General features: G+C 52.2%; 4 protein-coding genes across 4 annotated transcripts; 3 read left to right on the forward strand and 1 right to left on the reverse strand.

Annotated features, from left to right (window-relative positions):
• Positions 1 to 7,062: 7,062 nt before the first annotated feature.
• L3040_000844 (uncharacterized protein) lies at positions 7,063 to 9,279 on the forward strand (the record flags this gene model as incomplete). The annotated part of the gene is made up of 7 exons (XM_007288059.2): positions 7,063 to 7,097; positions 7,153 to 7,227; positions 7,281 to 7,580; positions 7,628 to 7,855; positions 7,911 to 7,947; positions 8,023 to 8,981; positions 9,045 to 9,279. 7 exons carry the CDS (start codon positions 7,063 to 7,065, stop codon positions 9,277 to 9,279), a joined length of 1,869 nt encoding a protein of 622 aa, XP_007288121.2.
• A 711-nt stretch (positions 9,280 to 9,990) lies between these two features.
• Positions 9,991 to 11,049, forward strand: L3040_000845 (uncharacterized protein; the record flags this gene model as incomplete). Its single annotated transcript, XM_007288058.1, has 3 exons — positions 9,991 to 10,012; positions 10,063 to 10,076; positions 10,132 to 11,049. 3 exons carry the CDS (start codon positions 9,991 to 9,993, stop codon positions 11,047 to 11,049), a joined length of 954 nt encoding a protein of 317 aa, XP_007288120.1.
• A 928-nt stretch (positions 11,050 to 11,977) lies between these two features.
• L3040_000846 (uncharacterized protein) lies at positions 11,978 to 13,665 on the forward strand (the record flags this gene model as incomplete). Its single annotated transcript, XM_007288057.1, has 3 exons — positions 11,978 to 12,392; positions 12,460 to 12,765; positions 12,818 to 13,665. The coding sequence occupies 3 exons, from the start codon at positions 11,978 to 11,980 to the stop codon at positions 13,663 to 13,665; spliced, it is 1,569 nt and encodes a 522-aa protein (XP_007288119.1).
• A 978-nt stretch (positions 13,666 to 14,643) lies between these two features.
• On the reverse strand, positions 14,644 to 15,654 carry L3040_000847 (uncharacterized protein; the record flags this gene model as incomplete). The annotated part of the gene is made up of 2 exons (XM_066155334.1): positions 14,644 to 14,913; positions 15,118 to 15,654. The coding sequence occupies 2 exons, from the start codon at positions 15,652 to 15,654 to the stop codon at positions 14,644 to 14,646; spliced, it is 807 nt and encodes a 268-aa protein (XP_066013362.1).
• Between the last annotated feature and the right edge of the window lie 574 nt (positions 15,655 to 16,228).

The following is a 16,228-nucleotide window of genomic DNA, read 5'->3' on the forward strand; positions in this document are numbered from 1 at the left end:
GTGAGCTGTAGGGAGCGGAGTACGGTACTGGCCAACCTTGTTCCGATTTGGATCCCAGATATTTGATGCCGCTGGTGGTTTGCACGTGTAATTACCCGTATGCCGAAGTCGGATACTACGGATAAAGCAAGTTGAAGCTTAGAGGTGCCTTGGGGAGGCTCAAGATGTGAAAGCGGTGTTAGCGAGCATGGGACGAGACTTCCAGAGTGGCCTTGGATGGTTTAGAAGGCCGGAGTCTTGCAAAGTGTTGGCATATCTCTTTTCACTCCCGGAGTTGGAAACAGTCCATGCAAAAGTGCTAATCTGGGAATAAGTACCACAAAAGCAAGAAAAAAGACACACTAGCTGAACAACACCACGAAGACAAATATAGAGCCATATAATCGATTCGTTCTGATGATAAGACACGTGTTGGCCGCTTGAAGGCGGTGGTGGGCTGGAAGTTGAAGTCACCGTATCCGTCTATAGTGACACTCTGTGCGTCGATTCTGCAATGCCGGTACTTGCATAAGCCTTGCTGCAGGAGGGTCCCCTTTGATCCTGAGTATCGGGAATGTACAACGTATGTAGCCGGTAGCCAGGCGATAAAGATTACCATTTCCTGAGAAGAGGAGGGAAGTTTCAGTCGGTAGGCCCGAGCTGTGTCGTGATCAGCAAGAGAGGCAATGGTAGTAGGTCTGCTGTAGTGCGCCGCCGGAGGTGAGGTTGCTCAGCTTGCGATCGGTAATCACTCTACATCAGATACTCGCTATTCTAATGTCATGTCGGGGATTTTTGATGACTAGCTTCTACACCGGTAAGCAGCGACTCTGACCAACGCGGAGGCTCGGACGACTGAATACGAATAAGTCGCAACACATCCATTTCGCATGTATTGCTTGACTGTAGGTGTAGACCGCGCGCGGCGGCTGACTGAGGCGTGGTTGGTGATATCAATGCGTCTAGGAGACGATGGTGCATACGAAGTATATATATATATATAGGTATATATAGAATTACCTTGATTTGGTAGCGAGGAACTAGTAAACAACCGCACAACCTCCCTCTCCCCCTTTTGCCACACCTGCAAAATCGTACAATCGTCGCCCCTTGAATCTGTGAGCGAGACCGAGGTTATTGAAGTCGAGAAATTCGGTATGCACCTGTTGCGAGAAGCAAGTTGCGAGAAACAGGCAGCCACCTGCTGGGAACCTGAGCCCGTGCCTGGTAGCCGGATGCGAGCCCGAGAAGAGCGAGAGCTGCATGATTGCGCGTCAGGGCCTGTGAATTGATGATTGGTATTTTCAGTATTTGTCATGTCTCTATAGAGTTTGCGTGCCCATCGGCATCTGGGCTGAGTCTTGGGCGCTATTCAGGCTGGAAGGGTGATCGCTCGTGCGCACCGTCGAGGAATCCAATTTAGTAGTCTGACGGGCCGTGCATCAGTGATACATAGTACATACCGAGGTATCAGATACTTTTGAATCTTGTTTCTAGAAGTACGGTAGTTCACTTTAACCGATCGCTCTTTTACAGTAGTATCAGCTGGGACATGGGTGCGAAGGGCGGAGTCCTGAACCCAAACACAATTGAAGATGGAAAAGGGTGGCATGCCGACAGGGCGGAAGGCATGCAATATCGCGACGAAAGTATCAAGCTCGATTCCGTACAGAATGAGGCCATTCCGTATGATGAGGATCAGGGTCTGGCCTTGTTGGCACGAGAATGGAATTTTGAATTCCGTAATGACCGGAGTCTTAAAGTTTCAAGTCATGAAAGCTTCGCAAGCTCTCGGGCTGCCTCGCCTCGTGGTTGAGGTGGCCCAGTGCCGTGCCGTGCCATGCCATGCCTTTCTCCTTTCTTGGCCCAACATCATGGTACTTGTGCAACGACTTGTTTACTAGGGACTGGTTGACTTGTTTACTTGTTTACTGACTTGCTTGTTTACTTACTTACTTGGCCCTTGCTTATTGTAGGAATGTACGGTACTCTGTACGGCGTACAATACCGGTACGTACGCGCACAGCTCCCTGTGTCTATTTATATCGGCCGCATGCATATATCGTGCATATACTGCGTACTACTACTACTACTACATAATGTCTATCGGAAAGTCAAATCTGCCGTTCTGTACCTCTGTATACTCTGCATCGCTTCCTCGCTGACCATGAACTAAGTAACTGACCAGTCCCAACGACTTCGAAGTACCGGTACTCGATTGCTTCTGTCGTTCGCTCACCGCCATATCTCTCTCTGCAAACCTTCTGGGATCTCTCCGTAACTCAGCCAGTACGGGGTACAGTACGGTATGGTGGTACTAGCAGGACTAGCAGGACTAGCAGGACTAGCACTATACTACCGTCCTATACTACGGTACCGGTACTATACTTAGTACTTCCACTTGCCTATCGCTGAACAAGCCCTATCGCCGATCACAGACAGAGCCTATCGCCATTGCGGGAACGGATCTTGGAAGGACGGAAATCGACCGTGTCAGGGTCGTGGTCAGGGTCGGGGTCAAGGTCCAGGTCCAGGTCAAGGTCAAGGTCAGGATCAGGATCAGGATCATTCATGTTGGCCACGCTGCGATTGGGCGGCTCGAGGCTCAAGTTTCAAGTCTTTGTCATGAGGGCTGAAGGATCTCTTGAATCATTTCTTGGCCCAGCAGTCGGGCAACAAACACACAACACCAGTCTGGCAGCAACACCAGATCGACCACCGACCCTTTCACGAACGCGGCATCTTTGAAATGAATCATGAGCGTGAGATTGGCTTTAGCTGTGCATGCTCGCTGCTTCCTTCGGCCCTTTACCTATCTATCTGACTTGCCTGAGAAGTTGCCGGGAGAAGAGAGCTGGCTGGCTGGCTGGCTGGCTTTGTGCTCTTTACCTTACCTTCTCACCGCTTGCAAGTCTGCTGCTGACCTTGCTTCTGCTTTTGGCGGATCAGATATCTCCAGATGGATTTGCCCACAGGCTGAGGTGATGGCAAATTTGACTTTTTATCTTACACTGCGCTCGTGCTCCTTACCCACTCCGTATACAGTACGTACTGTCGGTTCCCTACTGTACTGTACTGTACTGTACGGTACGGTACGGCACTGTACGGTACGGTACGGTACTGCATTGTACCGGGAAATTCCTAGAGACTTCCGCCCCTGAATCCTCGACATGGAGATTCCTGGGCCGCACGTGGGATATTCAAAAGCCGATGTACTAGTACTACTACTACTACGGCTGCTATACTACCTACAAGTAGTAGTACTTCCTCCGGAATCCGTACGGACATGCTTGAGGCTCTTGCAATCCCTGGCTTCTGCATGTCGGCCCGCCGTACGGAGTATGCACGGACAGGAGTTCCAGGCTTCCTCCATGGTGACTGGAGACGGAAAACAGAGGTCCGTAAGTACAAGAAAATATCCGCGGAAAGCTTGGAGGCCAGCTGAGCCCCCCTACTCACTTCTACACCCAGTACCGGGAGTCGTACCTACAGTACAGAGTACAGAACGAGATCAAAGATTCATAGCGGATCTATCTTGTTCGGCGGGACTTCTCCCTGCCGGACAAAGTATTGCTGGCCCACTGACAGCAACGTTACGTTGTACAAGTGCCATCTCACAGGACCCTAACGGCTTCTCGCTTGGGATTGGGAAGACGCAGAACATTAGAAATCTTCTCGAAGGACGCCAAACCCCAAACCCCAAACCCCAAATTCCAAATTCCAAATTCTAAATATAGGAGTAGCAGTAGTTGTAGGAATAGTACTACGTCGTCCGCATTCGCGAGTTCTATGCAGGCCACCATCATCGCCGTCGGGAAACCTGGAGAGGTCTCCGAAAGAAACGAATTTCTGTGACCAACCCTCCCAACGGTCGGTACCTAGGTATCTTCTGTGTGGTTCACAACTCACCATGGATCTACCGGTACTCGATCATCATAATCCAGAAATCGGCACGGTCAACGCAAATTCCTCCTCTGATGCTCAGTACCCAAATATTCTTCCTGTATATCCTCCGCTGACTCCTGAGCTGCCACCTACCGGTATCATGACGTCGACTTTTACTTAGAGGCCGTGGGTTCTGTCGCCCATGTCTATTTATCCGCATATCGGGCTTAAACTTTGACTTACTCACTTACCCTCCTCCCGAGATTTCGAGGGTATGCAAGTGGCACTGTGGCACTACAGGCAGGACCTAGTTGTACCGTACCTAGGTACCCTACCCGGCTCGGGATTTGCTTCAAAATTGTACTGTAATCGAGAAATTCGAGAGGAAAAAAACAGTATGCAGGCGGCATCACTACAGTAGATAGTAGGTACGGTAGTATTTTCCTGCATGGAGCAGCAGGTGGATTTGGCTGGGCGGCCCACTCAAATAGTAGGTTGAGGCATGCGAAAAACAACTCCACAATGTTCGAGGCATGGAAAATAATCGGGCATGCCGGAGATGTTACCGATCAGCGGGTCGAGTGAAAGACTGCAAATAAGGGTACAGCAGAGTAGGGCGGTCAAAAGCTTAATAAAGCTCCCTGCGAATAGAAGAAGCATATGAATAATTTACGGACATTGCGCTGCCCGAAAACTCCGCGGAAGGCTAATCAATCCTAGGTGAATCCTAGAATATATTTCACAGCTGGGCGACTTCAGATTGCAGTGGATGCGAACAACATTGCCCGACAAGTTGCAGAGTACCGGTCCCAGAATAGTATGAGGCCTCACCCAACTTTTCCATGGCGAGCTGACCCGTGGAGTTCGATTGATGTTCCTGATATGCGTAGTACGTTCGTATGAGGAGAATAGAGCTTGTGTGGTGTTTGGGCAAGATCTGCACTTCAAGCACACTCGCTTGATATGCTGGGGCATACCAAGCTGCCCTTTGCATATCCGTAAACAGGCTATTTAGAAGTAGTACTAGGTACTCACAGACCAAAGAGTCATTCAGCCGGCAGGAGAAGGGGGATGACAAGAAGACAAGACGGCAAGACGGATGGCTGGCTGAGAACAACAGTCGAGAGCATCCAAGGATATACGTAGTAGTTGTATTGTACTGGACTAGTAGTACTCTGTAGATCAAGTACAAGTTACAACTAATTAGTCGATTTTACTACTACGGCGTACAAGTACGATGGTACTTAGCCCCCAGTTTTGCCTTGGCCATCACCTACGCAGTCCAACCCCTAACCTTGAGCGCATCGTTTCGTTTCGCTCACCCAGGACAGCTCTGGGGGCGGAGTCAAGCACTACCTTGAAGATGATAGCCGTCTGCGTCGCACAGCACATACTACGTACTAGTACAACTACTACCACTTGTAGTAATGCTTGAAAGGCCCGCAAACTCTGCCTGCCATACCATGCCATTCATGTCATGTCATGTCAAGACAGATACCAGGCAGCAGAATCTTGCTGTCAAGTCATATCATGGATCCCCCGGACAAACAACGATTCAACTGAATGTAGTCCCGGCACTCGTGCATGTTCAACTGCAGTGGAATGAATGTCCAAGTCTAAGTCAAGCGGATGCGGGATCAGTGGCGTGGATGTCAGAGCATGACGGGCCACTGTTTTAAAAATAGCAAAACCTACCGTTAACCTTCCTCCGTACTCTCTCAACCTTACCCTTTGTGCTACCTGATCCGAGCCGAGTACCTAAGTACATGCTTGGTACTAGCGCCTCTTCTGATCTTCGCCGCCTCGGATCCCGACCTGACCGCGCTGCAGCAGCCCAATCAGTCATGGATCCTGGACTGGAACCCAGCACCGATCAGTTAGTTCAGCTGCTTGTTCCGGCAACGGCAGACATTGAGTTATGTTTTACAAATTATTTCTGTAATCGATCAAGTACGAGTTTTTCTTTTTCTTTCTGGATGCCCCCACCACCCCTGCATTGTTTGTCTACAAGCTCGCTTAAGGTTCCGATACCCCTATTGGAAGTACTCGACGGTAAATTTCGCCTTCTGAGGTACCTTTTCAGGCCTAGGGGCTACTCTGAACGTTTAACCGCCCCAAGATCGACCCCGGCGACCAAGATTATGTGCGTACCGTACCTTTGCTGCCGCTACTCGAGTAGATTTCTACATCACGGGCCACTTGCTCAGATCCGCGGCCGGCTGATGCTGGCTAGAGAGATCATCGCTCGTGCCTGGTTATGGACTCAATTATTACTCCGTACAATTACGGACTGTTTTATCTACCTTCTTTACCTACGCATCTCGACAAGCCTGTCCACTCTACCCTTACAACCTGGTTAATCATTGTCATTCTGAACCCCCTTGGCCCCCTTCTTCTCCCCCCCCGTCCCCCGTCCCCCCTCCACCCTCCACCCTCCACCCTCCCTTGCCCTGCCCTACCGATACAGCAGTTCTTTCAAGCGGTATAAGCCTTAGCCACTCTCACGGACCTTTCCTCTCTCGGCGATTCTGCCACCATCATGCATTTCTATTAAGTTGCTCGCATCGCCAGTCGGCCAAACATGTTCCAATCTTTGCAGGATCATTGCAACTCGTCCAAGAAAATCCGGTCCACCGCTCTCCTCCGCTACATTCGCTTCGGGCATCACTTTTAGGAAGTCCTCGCTGGCTCCTGTCATTCGCTTTTGCGTTGCGTAGCCCTCTCACTCGGCCCGCCTTCAGCAAGCCTTCGAAGGGCATCGTCCCTTTCGTAGCCTTCACTAGACTCACTTTGGTTCCCATTCCCAAGAGCAACTGTGATACGATACCTTCTAGTCCAGGGCCTGCGGCTACGGCTTCGAAAGCACACACAGAGCTCATGACTACTTTTCCCCGGCTCAACCGATAAACCATCGAGATCGGAGGACGGTTACATTGCCTTCAGCCGCTGCCACATCCGTCACGGTCTGTGTCTATATAGGAGAGACCTCACTCAGCCTTACCTCACTCGCTCGAGGGATACATATACCCAGCAGCCTCGGAATCGACGACACATCTGGTACCTGATCTGCTTGCTATTCCTTCTACGAAAGTCCAACTTCCGTCGCTACCCGTTGGACAATCTCAAGATTAGAAGCATCGCCGACGGCTTTCACTCGTTCAAGCCTTGACGTCCTCTTTCTTTCTTTTGATCTTTCAGATGGCTGGCCCCGGGGGTGGACCTCCTCGTCGGAGGTATGTCATGCCGTTGTGCGGTGCGGTGCCAACGTGGTTACTGACAGGCATATAGCCATACCAAGTCCCGCAAAGGCTGCGAGACTTGCAAGCGGAGACACATCCGGTGTGATGAGAATTTCCCTCAGTGGTAAGCTCTCGGAGTTAGAAGTTAAACAGTATGCAAAAGTTAATTTGACGCAGCCGAAACTGTACCAAGCACAGCTGCCGGTGCCCTTACATGGACATGCCAGTTCAAGAGGACCGAGCAGCCACGCCCGAGAAGGCCGATTTGTTATGGACACCGGAAATCGAGGCAGAGATTGAACGCTGGCAGCAGACTGGAAGCTTCCCGTTCCCCGATCTATACATCCACCCGGCACCCGCTCCTCAATTCTTCTCCTTCGAAGATCTGCGTCTTATCCACCATGTCGCGTCGGTCTATAGCGAGCTTGGGATCCACGACGCGGGCAACTTCACCATCTGGACTCGTCAGATCCCACTGTAAGTGGCAAGCTTTTACTGCCCAGAACAGGATTAACAGCATCTAGTTTCCTCAAAATCGGAACCGACTATGCATTCGTGATGCACGCATTGCTGGCGCTCTCTGCAAATCACATAGCCTGGTTGACCGATTGCCCGCTCACCGCGAACATGGCCTACGAGCACCGCGGGATTGCCTTGAAGGGGCTACATGAGGCGATCGGAACCTTCTCCAGGCAGAACTCGGATGCAGTCCTCGCCGCCTCCTTGCTGCTATCATGGCAAGCGACTGAATGGTCGGTCAATCTGACCTCATCTTGTGTTACCTATTGCTGACTTGGATGTACGCAGGCGTGGCTGGACACAGCTGATGCACGGGACCTCATCCGTATGTACTGTACTGTAACATTGTGTGACAGTGTTGAAAATCTGCCGAGGAAGCAGCTAACCGTCTGACTGACAGGTCATCGATGCTATGCAGCCTTGGGAGAAAGAATCTCAGTTCGGGGACTTCATTGCCGAACAGAGCACATTTCCCACTGCTCCTCCTTCACCATCTCCGGGCTCTAACGAATTGAGTAGCCCGCGCAAACAGGACCTGGAATCCTTACAACAGGCGTATGTGCAACTCCAGAAGGTCGAGATTCACTTGCGGGACAACGGTGAGGATGTGAAAGCCATCCAACAGCTTATGAGCTTCGTTCGCGGCGTTCGAAAGGTATCAGCCAGTCATACCGCTGCTCAACGATTCGAAATGCTGAACCCCCTCCGCGCTTGGTTGTTTTGGCTCCCAGTCATGTTCTTGCAGCAGACCAGAGGGTCTCCGTCTGCCTTGGTCATACTGGCTCACTTCTACACTATCGCCCTCGTCGTCGAGCCCTTGTTTCCAGAGGTTGGTGCAGCCTACTTCGGCAGTCTGTCACTGGGACCAATTGAGGAGATTGCCCGAAGGTTGTTTTCAATCAACGTTTCCCAGTCTTCGGACTCGGACATGCAGACTCCGCTTCACCTCATGGAGTATCCCATCGATATGGTCTCGAGATTCCGAAGCCGGATGGGATGGGTTCAACCGGAGAGGACTGCGTCCTTCCCAACCTTCCATGGCCACGAGTTTGGGATGGGCGAGACCTATTCCTCCACGATTCCAGTATCCCCGTATGGCAACCCAGCTTTCGCGTACTCTCAAGAACACCTTATGACCATGGCCCCGGACCCAAGTTCTGCTACGGCCATGAGTCCCATCCCGCTGGATCCGTTCACCAATCAGTACCTGGGCGTCCCGTCTCCCAGTGGATTCGGGGGATACCACAGCCCAGCAAATTCAACCTTTGGAGAAGCATCATCCGTCGGATATTATTCTGATCAGGCCGACGACTTTGCTCTCTATGATGGACAAGCGTCAAATTACGGCGGACACCAGGGGTTTGTGCTTCCGACCACCGTGTGGATCTGATTATCGAACGAAGAGTTTAACATCGCGCCCAGGATACCACCAGCCTTCAACTTCGAGCCTCGCTCATCCGAAGAGCAGCTGCAGATGCAATTCCAGCCCCATTCTTATGAGCAACAAATAAAACCAGAACCGCAATCCCAGGAGCCAGGGATGCAGATACAGCAATTTCGTCGAATTCCACACATATCCAGCGTTTCTCCTCCCGATCCTTCTCGCAACCCTTCACCGTCCCACAGCAACTGGAAAGGCAAAGAACGCGAGACTTGAGACCTACCACACCCCCTTCTAATAACGCTTGTCCCTTTGAGGCGCCACGAATCTCTCCACAACAAGCTTTCCCCCTAATTTACGACTCTCCTTTATCACACTCTTTGTCTGGCGACATTACGACCTTTATGATATCTTGTTATGATATTCGTGTATGAATACATATTCACGGTCCCTACGAACAATATACCTCTGCATATGCATGGAAACCGGCGCTTTGGAAGAGCTCGCGAGCTCGGGGATAGCATTTGATGGGATTGTTTTGTTTTTTTGGATTACCTTGGCGTTGGAAACAGCGGTTGTTTGAAATGCATTTATGCGCGCATCTTTGCGTCACCATACGCTACGTTATGTAGAAAGAATCGAGCTTTGGCTTGCTCTTCATTGTTTTATGCGAATCCAGGCTCTAAGTCCATGTCTATGTTCAAGGGAAGTTGTGAAGTTCACTTCGAGAAACCCCAGCCAACACCTGTGCAACGTGAATGCTAATCTTTTTTACACTGCTAGCCCATCTATCGTCACCTGTTTATCCTTCACCGTCTTCCGTATTCCCATGCCGTAATAGATCACCAATTGAATTCATATCACGTGCATTACAAGTAGCGCGAATCCCGGCCCACCAAGGTACGCGTCTCATTTATCCTTGTGTCGAGGCTCCAGACTCCAGAGCAACAACTCCAGCCACGATACATCACAGACCGCTGCCAAAAAATGTCTGGTGGTTGGAATACAAGTCAGTATCTCTCATCCCTTGCCACGGATCGTGAATTAATACGTTGACAGTTGAATCCGATGCAGTTCGTAGCTATGAAGACCATGCAATAATCACTGCCTGCCACTGACCTCTGCTAGGGTGTCTTCACCTTTCTGCTCGACCATCTGGGGGTCAAAGATGTACAGTTTGAAGAAATGATCACACTCGATGCCGATGAGTTGCGCCAGCTCGGTCCGGTCTACGGCGTCATCTTCCTCTTCAAATACCCCACGGGCGAGAAGGCCAACACGGATGGAACCCCCAAGGACGGTAAATACGACTATGCGGCCGCCGAAAACACCTTCTTCGCTGCGCAAACCATACAGAATGCCTGCGGCACACAAGCTCTTCTCTCCGTGCTCCTGAACAAGACGGATGTGATCGATGTTGGTGTACCGCTGAGGGAGTTCAAGGATTTCACGTCGGGCTTCCCGGCCGAGTTCAGGGGCGAGTGCTTGAGCAACAGCGAGTTGATCCGGGATGTGCACAATAGCTTTGCGAAGAGCAGTCCTTTTGTGGATGAGACGCAACGGACGGCTTCGGACGATGACGACGTGTATCACTTCATTGCGTATACGGCTATCAATGGCATTCTCTACGAATTGGACGGTCTCCAGCCAGCCCCTATCGCACACGGTGCTAGCACATTCGAAGAGTTCCCAGAAAAAGTCATCCCGGTACTGCAAAGAAGAATCGAGAGGTATCCCGCCCATGAGATTCGGTTTAATCTGCTGGCTATGGTAAGAGACTTGCGGGTTCGGGCGAGGGAGACTGGGGATGTGGAGATGCTATTTAGGGAAGAGCAGAAGAGGAGGGATTGGCAGTTTGAGAATGCGCTGAGGAGACATAACTTCGTGGGCTTTGCTGGGGAAGTGTTGAAGGGTGTCATGGGGGAGAAACTGAAGGAGGGTCCAGAGGCTTATACCAGATGGATCAATGAGGCGAAGAAGAAGACGAAGGAGCGGTCGGATCAGGGGAAGAGGAGAGGCGATGAGGACGAGGAGATGGCAGGTTGAGAGGCGGTGATAGTTTGATAAAAGCTATTGAGGCCAGTGGAGGCGCAACGATATCCGGGTTGAGCACCATGGGTTGGTTGGGCTTGCGGCATGGGGATTATTTCTGGTTGGAGGGAAGTATGCAGAACTGTGCAGCTGTGCGTAATATGCTGGTATAAGCGGCTCGATCAAGGAAGACGAGATTCAGAGCTATGCATTGAGCTGACTCCCAGAGTCTACTCTTGCTCTGGAAGTAGGTTGGCTCCGCTGTGGTGCGACTCTCTTGCGAATTAACTCCAAGCGATTAGAGATCCGGACTTTTGCTGTGCTCTGCCTACCGTACCTCAATCATTAATCTAGAGTAGGACTCGTCAATAGAAGGAGTGTTATCTGAATCATCTGCTGGAATGACTTCTCTTCCAAAGTTGAAACTACTTGCGTGTGGCGGTTATTCTTAGATGGTGGTACTGAAACGGGCATCTGACACGGAAGTTCTGGAACCAACAAAGCTCAGAGCAGAGCAGGCCAGAGAGAGGGAATGCAAGCAAGCAAGGTGCACACTTCCATCGATGCCAGCTTATTTGCCAAAGTCGATAATCTCGTGGATTTATATTTATTATCGATTTTAATTCGGCAAGTTCCGCACTTGCCCTAAGTTCCACATATTCTGCGAACGACGGCAGTGTCTTCGTGTGACGCTATCCACCCCAGTGGGCCTAGACTTGCCTGATCTCCTCTTGACCCGATCACTTCTTTCGTCCAGACAACCTCGAACAACAATAACAACACCACCCTCGTCCACGACAAACCCCATCGTCGAGGATTGACAAGTGACTCGCTGGGCGAGAAAACCGGCTCACCGCACTCTATCGCATCTCTTTCCTTTGTGGCAGGAATCTCGCGGACGCAGGCAAGGCAGACGAGGAACATCGATAAAACAACGAGCACGATGGAGGACCAGCTGCGGGGAAAGATGATGCACACGACGTTCTCTACCTCTCTTATAGCTCCCACGTCAACAACCCTCCCATCGCTCGCCGACGATGTCTCCGATAAGATCCAGGCGCTGCTGGCTCTGCAGACGATGACTTTCAAGCCGACCGACAGCGAGATCCGCATTGAGAACGACAGCACGATCAACGGCGTAATGATAGGTCTGCTGAGCTCCTTTGGAAGCGCCATGCTCATCGCCCTGATCTTTTTCGTCGTCTACTTCTTCAGGTACACTAGCAGCGGACGCATTTTCCTGGATCGGATGGGGAGGCCGGGAGAGTTTGATGATGAGCAGGCATATGCGAGGGAGGAGGCGGAAGCCCTGGAGGGAATGGACGACTTGCAGAGGACAGAATATCTGAGGGCTAAAGGTATGTCTACGCAGTGCATCCAAGGCTGTATCTCCGATGAGTATAGGTGCTGATTAGAACTCTGCAGCGTTCATTCAAGCGAACCCTCCAGACTCGTTACCAACCGATATTTCATTGTCTCAGTATTTGGCGATTCAAGAGAAGGGTGTCTCAGCATGGGAGTTCGAGCCAGAGTTGGAAATTGCCAACTGTTTCGTGGAAGGGAGGACCGAAATCGAGTTCTTCGACTCGGAATGCTCAACGTTGACGAACCTACCGATACCGAAGCAGAACGAGGTGTACTACTGGGAATCGAAGATATACGATAAGCCGGAGTCGACTTTGATTAGCATAGGTGTCGCTACGAAGCCGTACCCCTTGTTCAGACTACCCGGTACGATGAACTACTTTGTGAGGGGAACGCTTTGGACTAACGAGGTGTGTAGGCTGGCACAAGTATTCCGTTGCATACACGTCAACTGGGCACCGCAGATATAATCAACCTTTCAGCGGGCCAACATATGGACCGCAGTTTGTTCAAGGAGATGTCATTGGAGTAGGATATCGCCCTCGAACTGGGACCATATTCTTCACCCGGAACGGCAAGAAGTTGGAAGATGTTGCCCACGGCCTCAAATCCCACAACCTGTTCCCCGCTGTCGGAGCAAATGGTCCCTGTACGGTGCACGTCAACTTTGGACAATCGGGCTTTGTCTTTATCGAGGCAAATGTTAAGAAGTGGGGCCTCGCGCCCATGACCGGCAGTCTTGCTCCACCCCCTCCATATGGCAGCGAACAAGGTAGCATTTTGCTGGAAGCAGGAAGGGAAGGAGCTCAAAGCAGCCAAGGACATTACCCCGACACGAGACACGGACGGACGAGGAGTGGGAATTTCAGGTACGGACCTCCTACGAGTCCGGGACCAGTTCGCTCGCCGACAGATATTTCACTTGCGCACCTCACCCACTTCCCTTCCAACGACGGATCAGGAGAGTCGAGTGCAGCACAAGCCGTCTCAACTCCCGAGCATGCAACTACCACAGTCCAAAACGTCGGACTTGGTGTATCCGAGCCACCGCCTGAGTACACCAGCCCTCGCCAATCAAACGCAAACAGCCCCCGGGGAAGTGTGGATAGTGAGCGGGCCCCCTTAATTAGGCGAAAGAGCACGCCTCCACCAATACCTACCTACAATGACGCTGTAGCTGAGGACCGGGCAAGGGAGCGGGCTCAGAGCCAGAGTCAAACTACTAGGGGTCGGATTGACAGCAACCGGGGATCTGGATCTAGATGACGAGTCAGGGGGTACATATGACCAATAGTCGAGCAACTTAATTTTACGGGCTCAGCTCGCACGATATGGACTTGTATGGTGTTCGGTGGGAAGGGAAGGGGTGGGGTTGGGTGGGATGGGGGGGGGGGAGAGGGGGGGGTTTGCTTCTGGACAGGAAAGGACAACATTTTGCTTTCTAGCGTGGCTGTTGGGGATCGGGCTTCCATTTTTCACAGAAACCATGTTTGGCGTTTGGTGTTTCGATTCAAATGCACACGGGTTCGAAGTCGTATATCCTTTATCACTTTGAGGTGCGGGATGGTCTTGCGGACGAGGTGTTGATGGTAGTGTAGTTGTTGTGCCGAGGGGAGTGGCTCAATGCGAGGGCTTAGGATAGAGGCAAGCGAGGTGGGAGGAGGGCTGGATGTAGCATATACATACACACAAAGACAAGAAAGACAAGAAAGTTCTTTTGTAGATGCCCTTGCATCCTCGAGTTACTCCTTGCGTGGACCCAGCGTATACCATCCCTCGAGTGGTACGCGCCCATCTCGACAAGCAGGCGTGGCTTCCCAATCCAGAGAGGAGCGGAGCGGCGAGGCGAGGCGAGGCATTCCCGTATCTGGACTAGCGTCGAATACGAGTGAGTATTAAACCCTCCCCACATGAAGGGATATCGGTTCGTCTGTTGTTGTGTGAAGGTAGCGAGAAGCGGCTGTCGTGTTGTGTTGAGTTGTGTTGAGTTGTGTTGTGAAAAAAAAAAGGAACCAATGCCTCCAAATCACGATTCACGTCAAGGGTATCTGTCTATCTATCGATCTGTCAATCGTCGCTTCATTGTCTCGTTGCGTCTAGATGTAAGAACATCATCAGAGCTGAAGCAGGCTGTCACAGCCCGCCGTCGTGGCATCACTTCACATCACCATCACCATCCACCCCGAGAGCTCTTTTCCACCCCCTGGCCCCCCACGCCGGATCCCTCCACAGACCATACATAGATCATGAATCGCTCAAGTGGAAATCTCCGTTTCGATCGCCATTTCCGTCTCCGCCTTCGTCTCCATTTCCGTCTCCGCCTCCGTCTCCATTTCCGTCTCCGCCTCCGTCTCCGGCCTTCGTCTCCAGCCTCAGACCGCTCGCCTTCCACACCTGGCTCATCTCCCACGGTTTCATGCCGCTGTCGAGCCGCTCGCCTCGCTCGAGACTGCGCACTACCCGCTTGTCGCGGAGGAGCCTCCGGTTCCACTTCTTCCAGCCTCTCATTCCCACCTGAGTCCCCCCCCGCCAAAAAGTCAGTAACGGAATACCCTCGTACGTAAGGTAGGTTAGACAAGACGGCTTTTGCGACGAGGAATTGAGAAGGAGAAGGAGAAGGAGAAGGAGAAGGAGAAGGAGAAGGAGAAGGAGAAGGAGAAGGAGAAGAAGGAGAAGAATAGGAAGAAGAGGGAGAGGGAGAGGAAAAAGAAAACATACATGGGTAGCCAGCCTCCAGCACTCCAGCTTCCGCTGCAGCGCCCTCAGACTCCTCAGCTGCGCCAGGTAGGCCTCCTTCTCCTCGGGCGCGTCCGCCAGCCGCTCGGCGAGGTTCTCCCGCCACCGGGGCTGCGCGCGCGGCGCGGCCTCGAAGCCCGGGCGGTGGTGGGCCTCGACCCGGTCTTTGCTCCAGGCGACGGAGCGGTGGCCGCGGAGCGTCTTGCGCGACCTGGAGGGGGGGAGGGGGGGCCGCGGGGAGAGGCTGCCTTGCTCGGGAGAGAGGCGGCGGGTGAGGGGCTGGGCGAGGACGACGAGAGTGGTGAGGGGAGGGAGGAGACGAGGGTGGGTGGTGGTGAGTGAGGCCGTCGATGGTTGCGGGATGGGGATCATCACTGTCGACCGCGAAGGAGGGGGCTTCTTGGATTTCCGTGGTGGAGGGGATGGTTGTTGTTTCTTGAGAGAGGTGTGGTGGGCTTGGACCGGCAGCATGGCTTTTGGGGGTTTCCCTCCGGATTGCGATCGGGTTCGTGGTGTCATTGCGTGCGTGGCTTTTGCGTGGTGGTGGTGGTGATCGTGGTCGTGGTCGTCGTGGTCGTCGTGGTCGTCGTGGTCGTCGTCGTTGTTGTTGTTGTAATGAAGAGAAAATACCTTCCCAGCAATGATGACCTTGTGAAGTCAAGAAGGTGGGAGCAGAGCGCGGGATGTAAACTCGTGATCACGACGTAAGCTAGCTAGCCATTGAGAAACCGCATGCGTTGTGATATTCACATTCATATTGTGTCCAGGCTCGCCCCGTTGCTATTGTCGTCTGCAGACTGCCGAAAGGGGGCCTCGCTTAATCAACACCTGATTGATTGGGCTTGCCGCCATCGACCGAACTCTCTCTCTCTCTCTCTCTCTCTCGGACCCCACTCACCCCCCTCCTTCTCTACTGGACATGGAGTGAACAGAGAAGTAAGTCACTGGGCTGAGCGGGAATTTCCCCCCCTCTATCTAGAGAGGTGATTTCATCACATCAAAATGCCGTGCCAAGCCCCACAGAACCCCCGACTGACGAGTCAACATGGTCCGGACCTACCTGCGTTGCTACGTAGCAGCTCGCTCACCTTTG

Source organism: Drepanopeziza brunnea (genome assembly GCF_022702325.1).
Source record: "Drepanopeziza brunnea f. sp. 'multigermtubi' strain 214-2 chromosome Unknown ctg1, whole genome shotgun sequence".
Classification (NCBI taxonomy): Eukaryota; Fungi; Ascomycota; class Leotiomycetes; order Helotiales; family Drepanopezizaceae; genus Drepanopeziza; species Drepanopeziza brunnea.